General features: G+C 33.3%; 1 protein-coding gene across 1 annotated transcript; it reads right to left on the bottom strand.

Annotated features, from left to right (window-relative positions):
* Window positions 1-2,756: 2,756 nt before the first annotated feature.
* On the bottom strand, window positions 2,757-12,509 carry LOC118753619 (altered inheritance of mitochondria protein 3-like). Its single transcript, XM_036488496.1, has 3 exons — window positions 12,170-12,509; window positions 3,614-3,884; window positions 2,757-3,531 (listed from the first exon to the last, which is right to left on the bottom strand). Exons 1-3 carry the CDS (start codon window positions 12,179-12,181, stop codon window positions 3,035-3,037), a joined length of 780 nt encoding a protein of 259 aa, XP_036344389.1. The 5' UTR covers window positions 12,182-12,509; the 3' UTR covers window positions 2,757-3,034.
* Between the last annotated feature and the right edge of the window lie 6,098 nt (window positions 12,510-18,607).

Here is an 18,607-nt window from a genome sequence, read left to right as displayed (position 1 = left end):
AAGACGTCCGTTTGAGTCGACGTTTTTTTGACAACATTTGTTCTTGAAGTTACAGGCTTCAAAAGCGTCTCTCATAAAAGCTTCCATTATCTTCTACATCCATTTAGATTATTTTATTATGTCTTAATATAGTCAATAACAGATGGATACCGAAAAGGCTCACACGAATTCAGAAGTCGAGTTTTGAAGCAGTACTCGGATTCTCTTATTGTATGAAATAGCATAGTTAAGCAGAGATCACACGATTTGTACAGATTTGTACATTTTGGCAGTCACAGAGTGGTGTTGTCTAGAAATAATGAGTTCAACTCAGTAACACTTTCCAAACAACACCACTCTGTAACTGTGTGTAGTTCCAAAAACTAGAAACCAAATAAATAATGTTGTGATATGCGCTTTTTGGAACATAAACACCATCCGAGGACCCAAAAAAGTATTTGTGGAAGTTTTGCAACAATGTTTATTTCTATCCAATTTCATTTTTTTTTCACAGGCCTCCTTTGATTAAGAAGAAAAAAATCAGAACACTTATTGACACTTTCGAAATCAGAGGCAACAACAAAATAGATACAAATGTTGTTTTTGCTATAAAACTGCTACCTGTTTGATATGCCTTGGTAGAATTTTTTAATTTGTTTGTAGAAAGAAGTCTTGTTACTTCACATCAGTGTTGCCAGTTTGCGAGATTTCGCCATTTTTCGGGATTTTATGACTAAAAAGGGCGAATGGGATTTTCTGTTAAAAAACTGGATTTTTTGCATACCATACCAAGCAATAGAATTTAGTAATTTATAAGTAACAAAAAGCTGCCATACTCTGTGGTAAATTAACGTTCACTTGAAATAAATTTCAATTGCCAGTTTATGAGTTATACAAAAAGTAATGTGGATGGCTTGAGTTTCTAGATTCTGAACTTGTTATAAGAATGTAAAAGAATGAACTAAATCATGAACTTTCTAATTGACAGGTCGTAGTTTTGTGCACTTTCATTGATCGTAGAAAATTAGATTGACCTCAAAATGAAAGAACTCATTTTCTTGCGTGTAATTCCTATGGAAAAACTAATGGCTTGCGGCGATACCTCTTACAATTTCCTAGAGAGGTGAGATTCATGGAGGATCATTACTATACCAAATGCTAAAATTTGAGTCTTATTCCGGTCGCATTGCAGGATTTTATTTTTATTTTTGACGTGGTCTAATGGACATTAGTGTGGTCCAATAAAGTCGGAATTGTAATGCTCTCACCCCCTTGGATTGTCCTATATCGAAAAAAGTATACTCCTATTTTTTTATTTAGAAATCAAAAAATATTAGAGGCCGCTCAAAGTTTTCCATGTATTTTTATATGAGAAAAACAAATTTTTTCATAGAAATGGTATAGAATTCTTGAAAGTCAATACTTGTCCATGGGAAAACTCTGGTTATGGAACAATTCTAGGGGGTGAGAACATAAAAATTAAGACTTTACTTTTTCACATACATTTTTGCACCACCCTAATGTACATACTACAATATATAGTTGATCAGATTTTACGAGCAAAAATTAACAAATATCTTAATATTAATCTCAGTCTTAAAATTATGCCCTTTCCTTCCTTCTTCTGTCGCTTCTTCATTCCATCGCAGTTTGGATTTACAGCCGAACGATCCTGTCGTTTTTCCCCTTTTTTTTGAAATCCAACGCATCACCCTTTTTGCCAACAAGTGCTTCTTTGAACTACATACGTAGAGAATTGAGAAGATTTTTGTTACTTAATTTTAGTTATTTTTTTATTAAAAATATATATTTTTTAATAAAATCCGTGTAAACCCAAGTTCCAAAATTTGCAATATTTGAACAAAAATTTATCAAACTCTTGGAAAAATTTCGAGATTTGTAATTAGATTCCTCAGAAAGATTTGGGGTATGCATTTTTGTAGCCCATTGAATTCTATGTACATAGTAAGAATAAAGTGCAACTTTCAAATGGCTAAAAACTACCGTAGAATATTAGTCTTAAATGATTTAGTTTTTTTTCGATTTTTCCAAAAAAGTCAACAGTTATTTTTGGCCGGTAAAATTAAAATTTTACTGATATTTTTTCGATTAAAAATAAAAGTCAAAATTTAATCGCTATTTCATCTGATTGTACACTTTAAGTCAGAAACATCTTAATGCTACTTAGTAAGATACTAGTCGTTTATGCAAGGAAAGGCAAATATGCGATGAAATGAAATAATATAGTTAACTGCAATTTTTTATATTAAAAATAAAGGTGTTATTTTTGATTGAACAAATAGAAATCAAATGTTAGCAACTTTTTTAACGAAAAAATAAAAGTCAAATATTAACTGTTTTTTTATAGAAAAAAATTTATTAAATTTAACTTATATTTCTAGCGGCAAAAAATAAAATTAAAATGTTAACTGAATTCTTAATCGAAAACTTTGACTTTTTTGAAAAAAAGATGCGTAACAGTTGCGGTCCCTGGTCACAATATTTGATTCGATGATCTTTGGATTATTCGAGTGAAAGATTTTGCAGAGGATTTACGAGGGTTTACGCGTAGGCGACGTCTAGATGTAGATGGCATCACAAGCTGTAGGAGCCTTACAACCAGCAGCAACGAATTACAATAAAGAGGCTCAGATGACTTTTTCATATTATACCAATGCAGGTGGTGTGATGGAAATTATTTCATTAAAGCCAATACTAAAAAAGCGATCTCGCTGCAGAATTACTAATGCACTTCCATGACATTTAAAATATAAAACTATGAATAAATATATATACATATATTTCGACTCGTTCGCCTTAAGTAATCGGCGTTATTATAAAATTACATAAGTACAAAAGTATTTACAAGTAAGAAATAAATCTTATTTACTGATTGGTGTCATCAACGAAATCAGTACAAGTCTTTATGTTGACGATTTTGCCGCATTCGCCACAATTCGTCCCGCTTCACAAACTCTAACCGCCAAAACCTCGAAATTTACGGTCAATGCCAAACCACCCACATTCCGGCGCGCATTCCATGCATCGGCGGCATCTACTTGCGTCGACCCGTGTAATCGATACTATACGAACCGCTCCAGATATCTAGACTCTTCAGCGCAGGGTGGTGGTGTTGCGGCAAACTGCCATATGGATACTGCGACTGAGGCTGGTATGAGCGCTGCTGATATTGGGGCTGCTGGTAGTAGGGCTGCTGCTGCGGCGGCGGTGGTGGTGGTGGTGGTGGTTGTCTGTACTGCGGTGGTTGATGTTGAAAACCGAATTGTTGATAACGCGGCTGCTGTTGCTGCGGCGGTGGTGGTGGTGGTGGATTGTAGTATTGTGGCGCTGGTGGATTGTATTGTGGGCGCTGTGGCTGATGCAAATTATCCAAACTGAATTTGCTTGCTGCCACTGGTGGACGATTGAATTTTTGATCTTTAAAATAGACGGCAGGATCTTCGCGATACTGGCCATCGTCGACTTCGTTCGGACCTAGCGGATAGGGATTGTGGTTGGTGAGTGTTGGAGGTGGCACATTAATGTCGCTGCCTAAAATGTGATGAGAGGAAAATATGCGTATGTAATGCGTGAAAAGGCAAGCTTGAAGTTGATAAGCAATACAATAACTCACCAGCAGGTTCAAAGCCACGCTTGCTAGCTCCATATTCGATCTCACGCAGCTTGCCCTGATCGTCTTGATAGCCATATTTACCAAACACCTCACCATTAGGATATTTTGTTTCGATTTTATAACTTCTATCTGCCGCTTCGTAGCCATACGTATATGAACCATCGTCGTTGTGTCGATCGATTTGTTTCAATATTGGTACTGGTGTTGTATAGTCACTTTGTTGGTATGACTGTTGAAATTGGCTGCCCAATATGAAGCAGGTGAATATGAACTGTAACAAGAAGAAATTGGATAGTAAGCGAGTGGTATATATGTATGTTTGTACATAACTTAATAAAGTACAAAATGACGCCAAAAAAAGAAGCAAATAGTTTTTCTTTAAGTTTTCTTTAAGTTCAAAGATGTTTGTAATACAATTTCTGCTATAACACAGTGCAGCAAAATGAAAGCAATTTATAATCACTAGAGTCCCATAATATTTTTCTGCTTGATTTTTCGTTGATTTTTATTATTTTTATTTTTTTGCTGACGGTGTGACTAATTATTTTCCACACAAAGTACATATGTTCGAAATATTTTTTATTACATGGAAAAAATGCCTAGCACCGGAATTCTGTAGCCACTTGAAGCTTGCACTTCATACAATAAAATTTAATGGGCTATAAAACTGCATACGAAAAGATTTTCTAAAAATTCTGAGTAAAAAGTTTGTAATTTTTATAATTTTTTTTTTTACAAAGTTTGAAATGTGGACTTTTGTAGATATATTTCGTTTGTTGTATAACTTGCTAGGCTTTTATAAAAAAAAATATTAAACATTTACAGTTTTGCTTATAAAACAAAAATTATAAAGCGGATTTTCAAGTTCTCTATCTGCAATTAAAGATAAAGATATAAACAACATTTAAAAAGAAGGGTTATTAGCACCTAGAATTGTTTTGGATGATTTCAGATATGATTTTTGCCTAAATATCTCAGAATTTCATAAAAAATAAGTACTGTAAACTTTGTGGTGGCATAAGATGAAAAAAAATATTGATACAAAAATTTTGTAAAATGCTTGTCTTATTTTCTATAACCTGTCAGAAATATATGTACTTGAGACCACAGAGATTAAAATTTTTTTCATATTTTGCACTGTGTAATTGCTCATAATAATGACAAAACTGCTCTCAGCAATGCGGCTGCCCTTGAAATTTAACCACTATGTTTGTACGTACATTCGTACGTTTAATAATATACAGAATTATTTCAAAATTTCAATTTTGTAAGAAAAGGCAATCAAAGTTTGATCTATTGATACAGTTGGTATACAAAAATACAGATGTAAATACATATATGTATGTATCTTCGCCATTTTTGGGAAGTTTAGTCATCTGTTCGGCTGAACATATTCTACTTATCAAGCTTACTAATTGTATATGAAATCTCCAAAATCGTAAATTTTGAGTTACATCTCTATATTATTAAACGTGCGATATGTATATTGAATTTGTTGCAATAGTACTAGTGATTTTGCATGACAATCTCATTAGTCGAAGAACTGTATTATCAGAGTGTGAAATTAAAGACATTTAAGTGGATTTGTGGTCGAAATAAATAAAACCATATGGGGCCTTTGAATCTTTGTCATTGTTGTACATTCATATACTACAATATGCCACCAAAATAAAAGTATGTACATACAATCTTTTTTTTATTATGCCGAAATACATAAAAATATATAAAGGTTATTTAAGGTAATTTCTTAGATGCCAATTTAAAAAAGGACAATTCCAACGTCCTCCTCTTTACCTGCAGCCTTTTTCGAAGCCAAATCCCCTTAACTTAAACGTAGAATACATGATGTTATTAAAAGCACATTAAAATTCAAAACTGTGCAGAAAATATTCGTTTTTATTGTGTTGAATTGAATTCAATAAAGCAATACAAATGCAAAATGCTAATAATACTGGATGACATAATTTGGGTTCTTTTTAAATTTCAATTGAGCTTAAAACGAAAAGTGGTTACATTTAATAATGCATATCCTACGAACCAATTTAATAATTTTAATACCTAATGTAACAGATGGAAGCTAACGAAATTCTTCATAAATCGCACATACATATTTAAATAGACCTAATAGTTTCTGAGTAACCAATTAATTATCCCATATTTTTTGTTTTTTATGAAAAAATTTAAAATTCAACTGGAAAAAGTCAAAAAATTATTATTCTGTGTTTGTGTTTTTTATTTGTGTTCTCTCTAAAATTTTTAAATATTACCCCACCAAACAATTTGTGTTGCCGGCAATAAGAAAACGTGTCGCCCTCGGAAACAAATTTATTGCCGGTAATATTGCCATCGAATCGATTTCCTATTACCGGTCGCTCTAAAACGTCCGCCGAAGGCAACACGCCTGGGCGAGTCGTTTTCTTATTACCTGAATGAGTCCTTTTCTTATCGCTTCAGGCGATATTTGGAATAATTTTATTCTTTTTAATACTTCATTTATTTTTTTGTATACCAAATCGCAACTTACAATCGGAAATAATTAATTTTCTCGCTGTGAGGCTTCCTATTTCTTCAATCTTGTCCTTGGGCATAATTTAGATGCTTTTGGCCAATACTATTGACGGCATATTCATAAGTTTCGGAATTTTTTAGAACTTTTTTATTCAAAATTGACATGAACGGAGTGATGTTGCCGATTTGTCACCACAGCAATAAATCGGTGAGTCGCCAATTTGTTGCCATTGACGATTGTTGCCTATTTCTCATATTTTGCATGGTGGGTACCTTTTGAGTAATAAATATGTAAGTATGTGTGTAGAAACGAAAATTCGGGTATAGGGCATTAAAAAAAAAATTCCCGCTTTTGCGTCACACAAATCTGGCAGCCCTACACTACACACTTTTTATGAAGTATGAGCAGGAAAGAGTTTTCTCATATGTACATGGCGTATGAGTAACATTATTTCCTGCTCATATCTACTTCTTCTTCTTTCTTCTTCTTCTTCCGTGCCAATTGACGCCAATTGGAAATGCCAAATGAAGCCAAGTCCTTCTCCACTTGGTCGCTCCATCGCAGTGGGAGCCTCTCACTTCCTACTACCAAGAGCGGGTTCCCACGACATGGTAAAGCCAGCGTAGCCGCTGTATTCTATATTGCTGCTCTATGTCTATGTCGTTGTAAAGCTCATACAGCTGATCGTTCCATCGTCTGCGGTACTCAAAATCGCCAACGCACAAAGGCCCGAAAATCTTCCGCAAAATCTTTCTCTCGAATACTCCAAGCGCCGCCTCATCGGATGTTGTCATTGTTCATGCTTCTGCGCCATATACCACTATGGGCATGATGAGTGACTTATAGAGTGGGATCTTTGTACGACGAGAGAGCGCTTTACTTCTGATTTGCCTACTCAGTCCCAAGTAGCACTTGTTGGCAACATGATTCTTGGATTCGGGTTTCGATGCTGATATTATTATCGATGCTGGTTCCCAAGTAAACGAAATTCGGATACGATGATGTCGATTCATCGGCATACGCCAGCAACTGCACACTATTTTAGTAAATCGTTCCAGAGCGGTTGAATTCTGCGGCTCTTATAATCTTCTCCAACATCAGATGAAAGATATCACATTAAAGAGAGTCACATTGTCTGAAAGCTTGTTTGGTATCAAACGGCTCGGACAGGTCCTTCCCTATTCTGACGGAGCTGATGGTATTACTCAACGTCATTTTACACAGCCTTATCAGTTTCGCAAAGATACCAAATTCAACCCATGCTAGAGAGTAGTTCGACGTTGTGCTTTCCTCGTATTTTTGGGTGCACATATTTTTCTTTTTCGACGACCATACTGCATTCTCTCATTTACCTTATCAATTTAATTTACTTTAGTTTTCAAAACAGGTGATCAAGGTCGTCATAAATAATTTCGGAACTAAGCTTTCTTAATAATATATAATTTATAAGATAATTGAATTAAATTGTTTAAGCATGGTTGCCTTCTTCAAATGTATTATCCAAATTAAGCTTTGTTAAACCTCATTAGTTTATACCCAAATTATAACATTCATTTATATTGCAATCTTGGTTAAATAAAATTTTTCAAAAAGATTCGAACCGCATTTAAAAATATTTTCCAAATTAAACTTTCTGAAGTAATTTTATTTTGATTATATTGTAATATTTAATTTATCTTATCAATTTAATTTAATTTTTCAAGCAGGTTGGCACCTTCTTCAAAAATATTTTGACCTCTTTAGTTTGATAACCTTACTGCTATATTTTATCTTATAACTTAAATTAAATTGAATTGATGTTTTGAAACATGTGGCAACCCTCTTCAGAAATATTAACCAAATTAAGCATTCATAAACCCCTCATTACTTTCATACCCAGATTGTAATATGTGTGTCATATATTTTATCAATTTAATTAATCAACATTTTTTAAAGAGGAGGCCACTGTCTATTTATGTTTTTAAGATTGGCTCTTATGTAAATCAAATTCGTCAAATAAGTATTTAAGTATGATTTAAATTATACCCACCATTAGTAACAAGTAGTTACATCATAGCTTTAATATTGGATTCGCTTATTTACTTATTAAAATATGTATTATATACCTCTAATGCCAGCAATAATTGCCAATTCGAAGCTCATATTACAAACACATTTATGCATTTATGCCTACAAGTTACTAATAGGTAATCGCAGCAACATTCATTATTGCCTACTTTGCACCAGTTAATTGGCGAAACAACTTAAGAATGGCGGCATGAAATTGAAGGGGATTATTGGCTTGCAACAGGCGTGTTAAGTTTCTCAAGGCCGTCTTGTGCTTACATAAGTACATAAGTATGTACATAAAACGCTTATGGCAATCGCAGTACTATACTCAACGTGAACGCATTGCTGCTGCATTCGTGTTAACCATGCCCTGGCACAAGTTGTTGGTCATAACAACATACTTACATAAGTATATACTTACATAAGTATAAGTTTAATAGTAGATATGTATTAATATGAGTGCACTCATTTATGTAAGTTTGCATGCTCATTTAAGCGCATTACGTATACTCTTACAGGTAGTTATACATCACTACTTGTATACTCATTTGCCTGCATATTGTTCACTTATGCGCCTACATACTTCTCTTTGGCTTTAAAAATTCCTGTTCTATTTATGCAAGTGTGAGTCAATCGAAATTTCTGAAATAACTGGTTCTTTTGAAAGGCAGTTATTATTGTTTCATATAAAAGTAAATTGTATACACATTGTATGTATACACATAGTAGTAATTGCGTATCTTGAATTGCTTGTGTGCGGGCGTGCTTACATACATACAAACAAAGATATATCTAGATTGAAAGGGTTACTTAAAGTTGTTCGCATTCCACGCATATTTACCTATTTTTTCTAGAATTGGAATGCTGTTACATATTTCCGCATTGTCACCTGTGACTAGACATAAAATGCGAATAGGTAAAACTGGATTATTATTATTCTGTAAGTTTTGGTCTGCAGTTTTAAGAAAAAAGAGCAAAGAAGGCATGCGAATATATTCTTTATTTATTTATGGTTACATACATACCTAGCAGGAAATATAATCACGGAATAATGTTTTACCGACAACTTACTCCTGGCCCGGCGGTCATTACCACTTCCCTGCCTAATTTGCCTTACTTTAACAAAGGCATGGCCGAATTAGGTAAGTAAGAATATACATTTGTTATCAGACATAAATATGTACATACTTCTATGCCGCTTTGCCAAATAAAGTAGATTCGTAAAATGCACAGCAATCGCTCGGAGATACCGGGCATTCTGTGGTATTTATATTCGGTGGAACATAATTTTAAAACGGACTTAGTAAGTTGTAATCGGAGGCGTTCATTTATAGTAAAACATATACTACGTTTATACGCACAGAATAATCGACTTAATTGAAAGCGCATTGACACCGCACACATTTCGCTCTAGTGTTTATACTTACGGCTTTATATCGGCATCAAAGTAACCGTCTTCAAAAGCAAACAAAATAAGCTGTTTTCATTTGACATTTTATAAGTTAACATAATGGAAAGTGATAAAAATCTAGTTTTATTCGGCATTATAAAATCGTGGCAAAGAAAAAGAACGATTATTATTAATCAGCTTTTAAATACTGATGCGATTATTTGGAATTTGAGCGGAACAGCTGATCTCCAATTCGCTTTGAGTGATAGCGGTGTTTATACACTCTTTCTAACTGTCTGGAGAAATAAACTACCGATTTGAAATGGAGTGTGAGCCAAAACACTTCGCTCTTTCAAAGCGAATTGAAATTCAGTTTATACATATGTTTTGAATCGCGGCGAAATGAATTAAAGCGACTTATGCATGCGTATAAACGTAGTAATAGACAACATTTGTCATGCTAACGATTATGGTACTAAAAGCTAAAAGAAAACATGGATTACCTTGTAAGGTGCGAAACCTACTTTTAAACTGGGTCCAACGGCCCACTCCGCAGGGCCTGGGTTCAAGCCCTGGTCAAAGCAACATCTCAAAAAAATATAGAAAAAATATATCTTACCACTGTTAAGGGTCGTCCCTCGGCAGGCAATATCAAACCTCCGAGTGTATTTCTGCCATTAAAAACAGCTTCTCATAAAAATACAATCGCCGTTCGAAGTCGGCGTAAAACTGTAGTTCCTAAAAATGGGAAACTACATACCACAAATGTTCTTCAAAACCGGATCAATTCGAAATGCAAACTGTCTTTCAACTCACCACAGTCTTTCAAAAGACAAGAGTCTTCCGGCAACTATCTTGATAGCTCTTTGCCGTCTTTCGAAAGACTAATTGAATGATCTGCTATCGAGAGGTCTTAGCGTTATGCTGTTCGCCTTTTAGCAATAAGTTGTTTTCAATTGAATTAAATTAAGCGAAATTAAAATAACATAAAATTATATATATTTTTTTAAACCAATAAAATCTAAAAATTAAATTATAAAAAGACAAAAATTACAACAGAAAAAAATAGCACATAAATATGAAATAATAAAAAATCTTACAAATTGAAAGAAAATTAAATGGAATAAGGCAAAAAAATAAAATAAGATCCTTAAGATTAAATTGAATATATGTTTTTTTTTTCTTTTTAAAACAATAAAATCAAAAACTAAAGAAAATGAAATCAACGAAGGAAAACTAAATTAAATTAACAAAAGCAGAAATAAATAAAATAAGGAAGTTAGAAAATGTTTTTAATTTTTAAACAATAAAATCAAAAATGAAAGAAATGTTGATCTAAAAACAAAGAAAAAATAAAATAATTTTCTAAAATTTAAATGAGATTTTAAAAAATATTCTTTTTAAACCAATAATATCTAAACATTAAATGAAAACTAAATAGGGAAAGAAAAAAAATCATAACAATTCATTTTTTTGTTAATTAGACTTAAAAATTAAAAGAAAATTTAACTAAAAATGAAAAAAGCGACTCGAACTAAATAATATACAAGTGCTTTCTCTTAAAAAAAGCTTTTTACCACGAGTGGTGAATGAGAAAGCTTATTTCTCAGACTTTTGCACTAGAATATCTTTTTACATACTATCTTAGCCAGAATTGCCTGGTAAAGCACAGTAAAAATAGCTTATCTGATCTGATTCTACATCCATATAAACGGCAGCAATGGCAAAAATTTTGCCAAAAGCGAAGAGCTAAAGTACCCAGTCGACGATGATGAAGTCGATGTACCTCTCTCTCACCTTGACGGGTTTGGAACAGCAACAGCACTCCGTCAAAATAATGAAGTTTCTAAAAGGTCTTATCGATAATGTATGCGAACGGCTTGCGTCATATAGGTGTGGCTTTAGAACTAATAAATCCACCAAATACCAGTTATTCGCCATACATGAAATATTGATAAAGACCCGCGATAATAATGTCGATCCTATAATTTGTTGTTTTCAGAGCCGCTAGTGACAGCAAATCATACTTTGAACTTAGTAGGCAATTGAGCAGTTAAGTCCTCTCTCAGGGGATGGAAATCACAATCGATAAGTCTCTCATTATGCACGTCCTGATCTATTGATTGGGCGGTCCTTTACACATACATACATGGCAGCGAGTGCCGACGACGATGTGTCAATGCGCTATATACGCTTTACAACGTTTTTGACATATATATGTATATAGTGGCCGCTGCAGTGTAGAGGTGAGCAGTGCGCAGGGCCTGGGTTCTAGCTCTGGTCAAAGCAAACCGCAAAAAAATATAGGAAAAGGTTTTTTCTTAACAGCGGTCGTCCCTCGGCAGGCAATGGCAAACCTCCGAGTGTATTTCTGCCATGAAAAACAGCTTCTCATAAAAATACAATCGCCGTTCGGAGTCGGCGTAAAACTATAGATTCCTCCCCGTTTGTGTGACAACATCAAGGTGCATGACACAAATCGGAGGAGTCTTTCGTAATTTACTCGAAATTTAGGAGGTGTTACATCACCTAATACACCAAAATTTAATTTTTCTTTCAAATTTTTTTTTTTTTTATTAAATATAATTGCACTTCACTTTTTCCTTACCAATTTATTCATTTTTTCTGTGTTGATTATCGATCGAAAATATTTTGATGTTTACAACGCAAAAACCAGCACAATGAATTTCCAAATTTTTAAACACGAAATTTTTAAGTTCATCAATCAGCTTAGCTATCAATTATTTTACGTTTACACAATTTTCGCAAAATTATAACATTCGAAAAATATTATTTAATAAAATTTTGTTGCTTTTTTTGTTATTGTTTTTGTAATTGCTGTATGATGGTGCACTACAAATATTGTAGGCTTAACGATTTTCGCATTTGAATGAAAAACCGAATTTGCACTTGCACCAGACTCCAGCAGCAGAACAGCGTACTCAAAAGAAAATCAACGAGTCGAACGCTTTTATACCACCAACGAACCGCAAGCGACAAACTTAACAATTTCACAAAAACAACTCAACCAGCAGAAAGCTGAAATCAACCATAGTTACAACAACAAGAAAAACGAAAATAACAACAACCAACAAACAAGACACATACTAACGTACGTATAAATGGCTGGAAGAGAATGGGGCGCCCGGTCAGACGGCGGACGGCGAACATGGAAATGTGGTCATATGTAGCCGCCACAGTTAGCCCATTTATTTTTTTTTTTTACAGCCAACAGTGGTAAGCAGCGAGCAATAATAACAAAATGTTGCCCATGACTCGCGGAAAACATTGTAATAGTCGATCAGCTTAGTGGTGTTGTTCGGTTCGGTTCGGTTCGGATCGGTTGGTGGACGCATTGGCACCACTCTTTGAGTTCTATTGTGGAAATGAAGTGATTTGAATTTTATTGTTTTTTTTTTATTTTTGTTTTTATTCTAAGCACAACTGCGTTGCTGTTATTGGCGGAGGTGGTGGTGAATTTGCAGGCTTTTATGTAAATAAATCGCCGATCGCGTTGCACTTCTCCCCCGTCGAGCACCACCGCCAACATCACCACAATCAAGAATTGCTGCTGCAATGCAACGCAGCAACAAATGCAGTTGGGCGGTGGCTGCGCGGAATTGAAGCGGTGCTTACAGGTTTGGCTAATAACTATGGCATATTTCAAAACAAAAACAATGTACGTATGTATTGTGTATGTGGCAGGGTGTAAACAACTTTAAAAGGCTTTGTCCGCAATTCGAACGAATAATCTGAGATAATCGAACAGGTGGTTAACATTACAGCTGCTTACACGCATATATATTTACTTACATATATAGATACATATCGCACCCTAAATCAAAAACCGTCACAACTCAAAAAATCCCAAATGCCCAGGAGTGGCAAAAAACTGTTGATGCTGCACAAGCGACGCAAGCAAAATAAAAATATGTAATCTTATTAATATTTGTCCGGTTAAAGAAGATAGTCATGAAGAAGAAATTTTGGCAGAAGATAAAAATGTGGCCTGTGAACTGTTTTATGGGAGAAAATAAATTTTGAAAAGCTTTTAGTTGCGACTGTTTTTGATTTAGGGTGCGATATGTAAATAGTATGTATGTATGTACATATGTACATGTGCATTAGACTGCATCACAAAAAAAAAAGTTGCGGGTTTTCCGCCGGGATTACAAAATGTATTATATTTTAAGACGACCACCAAAATATTCGGAAAAATATTGAACCTGATCGTGAATTTCATTTTCGCCGAACCGGTTCACTTTTCACTTTTGGTTTCCATGTATTTACTATGGAAGGATGATAAATTTTCGGGTGAATTTTTTTCACGCGAATCTCAGGATAAGGCAGATTAAGATTTAAGCGAGCTGGACCGATTTGAAAATACAAATACAATAAAAAAAGTTAAAAAAAACAGCATCAAAAATCTCATTATTACGATTCCGTAAAAAAATTTTTTTTAATTTTTTTTTAATATTTCTATGCAAATTTTTTAAACTTAAACCGTTTTGTCATTTGAGGGGATTTTTTCAAAAAACATCTTTAAGAAACTATTTTTATTCATAAAAAAACTCCATTTTTGGAGGTACTTTCAAATCGGTTCAGCTCACGTAAATCTTAATATTTTTCCGAAATATTTTGTATGGGAAATTATGCAGTCTAATGTGCATGTATCTATAGATATGGGAATGTTTCGCATTCATGAATATCTAATCTGCGTGAGCTTATATTCGCTAAGAATGCCAATAATACCTAAATTTTTAACCGATTTTAATTTTCTTTTGTTTTATAAAGCTGTTAAAATTCCTTATCAATCGGCGGGAGCTGATTGTAAGAAAAGAATATCACCCTTTTTTTATTTTATAAGAAAAGGTAATTTTTTTTTTTTTTTTAAGGAATACTTCTTTGAAAAAACCACTTAGTCCATCTTATAGTCAACACAGCATGGTGAATTAGATATGTTCAACAAAATAAAAACGATTAATGATCACTTTGTGCTAAAATTTAAATTATTAATGAGGTGTCCCTTTACTAGCTAAATTAAATTTTTATAAATAATTTACTTTTTCAGTGAAAAATTTCTTTAAAAAAAAAAACCTAAAAAAAATCTATTTTATTCTGAATTTAAAAGAGTTTGAAACCCGCTTTCAAAAATCGATTGATGAGGACTTTTTATTTAGATACATTGTGGTGCAAGCAAATAAATTTTTAGCATTTAGAATCGATAAAAATTATTGAAAATCAAATCTACTAACTCCCAAAACATATCTTTTTTTCAATGAAAAGTTTCTAAATCCATAAACATATGATTTGGTACAGAGGACCTACATCAGGAAATCAATTACTAAATACCAGAGAGAGCAAGGCAGCAGAGAGTACACCGTCCTAAGGACAGCTCCTATGAACTGCGCATGGTACATACTGAGCAGAGATTGGCATGCGGTGCGCCGAAATTATGGCACACTCAATCAACGACACTTGAGTGCTTGAAATGAAATGCTTTCGGCGATCGATCAAATGCGGTTATTGCTGGATCATTCGGATCATGCTATGTTGAAACGATCGTTCAGTTGTGGCGACGATGTTTACAAGTACTATACGCTTTGCAGTGGCGATCATTCCAATGTTAATGGGCCTCAAGCTTTTAGGGCTAGTATAGTCGTACCTACCAACTTTAGGGATATGAACGACTGCACTAGTCTCCATGAATATCTTAATTTCTTGTATTTTTTTTCATAAATTTTTTTACAACTGAAGTTGATTTAGTAAAACACGTAATTTTTAAGCAAAAAACTAAATCGACTTTAAATTTTATATGTATAAAAATTTAATAGTACCGTTAATTTCTTCGTGATCCCATGCACTATGGCTGAAGTAAACTCTGTCTGCGGCCAAAAGTCCAATTTTCAATTTTTTCCTTCAAAATTTTTAACAACCGCACTTTATTCTACATACTCTAATTAAAAAAGAAATAATAAATTTTGTGGTTTTGGTTTTAGTTTGTGCTAGAATTTTATTATTCTCAACTGCAGAGCAACGTGGGTGTGTATACACACTTATAAAAAGTTTGAAGTGTGATTATTTTACTAATGCAAAATAATATTAAAATATGTATATACTACACTGAGGGAAATAACGCATAGTAAAAATTAATGCTTTATATTTGATTATCGTTTCAAAATGTTCGTAAGAATGTACTCTGCAATAAATCGGGCCAGTTCAGAACAGGGATGAAATTGATAGTACAGTTGTACTTTTTTGGTACATTTTGAACCGCAAAAGTACATTGATACTACATCGACATTTTTGGTACAATTTTGTCAAGAACAGTATTATATTTATTTAGAAATGCCACATTCTGCATACTTGGTAAACTGAATTTTTGTGGATAAAAATGGTCGCCGTTTCCTACCTCGTACTAGTAAATACGTGGTATTTGCTAAAATCAACACACAGTACCTGCTCACAAACTTTTCCAATAAGTACCTACCTACAACTAGAGCGTATAAGTAACATAGAGAGTAAAATTTAGAGGGGAAAAAAGCTCAGAAAAAATATTGAACGCAAAGCTAGTAATAAGGTGGAACTTACGCCATTTTGACTTTCTGATGGTTAAGTTTTGGCGCGTGATTTTCCCTTTGGTTGGAAATATTTCATCATAAAACCCAAAAAATCTACCTTAGATTTGAATTATTCATCCACACTTTAATTTCACTATTTCTTTTTAGCATTTTTTCATCGAATCTTTTCTCCCGACAAAAAATTATCCAGCAGCAATTCAGAGGATTCGATATCAAAGGGGCAAAATAATGAGGGGGAAAAATTTGCAAACACTTCCAATGTTCGAAACAGCTGTTCACTTTCATAGGTGCATTGTCCCTGATTTATAATTTTTTTTACTATGGAATACTTCTTTATAGGAAAAATGTTTTTTTTTACATATAAATAAAGTAATTATCTCGAAATGAATAAGTTATTTTTCTCAAAATTATTTGCGGTACCTTATCATGACGCATTGAAGGATAAGAGAATCGCACCCATCCTTGTTTCAAAAAATAAAATAATCTACAAATGTGCCTTTAAAATTATTATATTTTCTTTTTAACTAATAATAGAAAAATTCGATTAAAACGTTTCAACCTTTTTATCTATTTCGGTATATTTCAGGGAAAAATATGGTACACACGAAAATAAAAAAACTGGAGATTAGTAGTAAGTTAACTAAAAATAAACTCAACATACACACACTTTCACTGTATCCTAGCAATAATTGTAAAAACTGCAATAAATAATTCAAAAGGCCCTATTTTTTTTGTTTTAGATAATTTTGCTACATATTAACTTGTTTATTTCTATAAAAGATTTTCTTTTTTCAAACGATTTTTGGGAAACTTCGAGTCCATTAAACTGTTTGTTTTTGGATTAACCTGATATATTAATTTGTCATTTGTATTGAAATCTTAGGGTTTTGATGGCCATTTTAAACTATTCATACATACACAAATATGTCTTCCATCTTTGTTACACCACGTTTAATATCATGTTTTGCTTATGTGTTTTAAATTTCAGCAAATAATTTTTAAATAGAGAATTTTATCTAATTTAAACTATATATAACTATGGTATTTTAAATGCTGGTACTTTTTCTGCTAATTTAGTACATTTTTGTTGGCCATTTGGTACAAAATTATAAAACTTATTTACCATCCCTGGTTCAGAACTAGCTCATTAAGAGGTGCATGGCGATGAACTTTTGCAGTGGTTCTGAACTGGTTACATTTTGGGCAGATCTCCGACCAGAAGTTTCTAATGAAAAAATTTTGATGATTCGATTTTTATACCCGAGCGCACTTGTGCACAAGGGTATATTAATTTTGTTCACATAACGGTTGTTTGTAACAGCCAAAACGAATCGAGATAGATATAGACAAATGTATACATATATGCTCAGAATGAATAGAGAAATCGATTAAGCCATGTCTGTCTGTCCGTCCGTCTGTCCGTCTGTCCGTCCGCCCGTGCACACGATAACTCGAGCAAATTTGGTATGTAGGTTTCTGTTAATCCAAGGTAGGTTGGTATTGAAAATGGGCGAAATCGGACAGTAACCACGCCCACTTCCCATATAAAGGTAATTTCCAGAAATACGAAAACTGCGATATTTTAGTAACTACTGAAGATAATTCACTCAAAATTGATATTTGCAAGAATTTTCAGACGAAAAATAAGAATATTATAAATTTTTGGAAAATGGGCGTAGCCACGCCCACTTATGGTTACATGTGTATACCTTGGTAACCACGGCACAAATTTCTTCCAAACTTGGCACAGTTATTGGCCTTGGTACAGCATACTAAATGCACGAAAATTTAAAAAATCGTACAATAACGACGCCCACATCCCATACAACGGTAATTTAGAGAAATACAAAATCTTCGATAAATCAGTAAATATTAAAGCAAATTTATTCAAAATTGATGCTTGCAACAATTCCTTACCAAGAAATACGTTTATGGTAAAATTTTGGGAAAAGGGGCGTGGCACCGCCCACTTATGATCACATATATGTATATCGGTAACCGTTCTACCAATTTGTACCAAACTCGGTATTTTTATTGTGCTTGGCAAATAAAAGCAAAACGTTGAAAATTATTGAAATCAGACCAAAATGACGGCCGCTTTTTATATAACGGTAAATTTCAGAAATGCTTGAAACTTCAATAATTCGTAATTTAAGGACTCTAATTTACTCAAAATCTATACACCCCGGCTTACCATCTACGGGAAGGTTTCGGAAAGGTGAAAAAACATATATTTAATACTTGCGCCGGGTATTTAACCGAACTTAGACTTTCTTACTTGTTTTATATTTTTTCGTTTTTTTCTTTTATGTTACAGATTGCAATTTATTTAATTTTTATTTATTTTTTTATTTTTTTTTTATATTAATCTTGATCAATTTATCTTAAATTTTAAACAGGCGGTATCACCAGCAATTCAAATCGAAACTAATTTTTTATTTTCTGACAATTTCCATATAAAATTC

The sequence above is a fragment of the Rhagoletis pomonella genome, unplaced genomic scaffold (genome assembly GCF_013731165.1).
Source record: "Rhagoletis pomonella isolate Grant_MI unplaced genomic scaffold, Rhpom_1.0 Rhpom_scaffold_02673, whole genome shotgun sequence".
NCBI classification, from domain to species: domain Eukaryota; kingdom Metazoa; phylum Arthropoda; class Insecta; order Diptera; family Tephritidae; genus Rhagoletis; species Rhagoletis pomonella.
This window is presented reverse-complemented; position numbering and strand designations above follow the sequence as displayed.

Excerpts from the sequence above, each read along its gene's own strand:
- LOC118753619 (XM_036488496.1), bottom strand. Across the intron at positions 3,532-3,613 it reads GCGTGGCTTTGAACCTGCTG|GCAGCGACATTAATGTGCCA; the intron begins GTGAGTTATTGT and ends ATCACATTTTAG.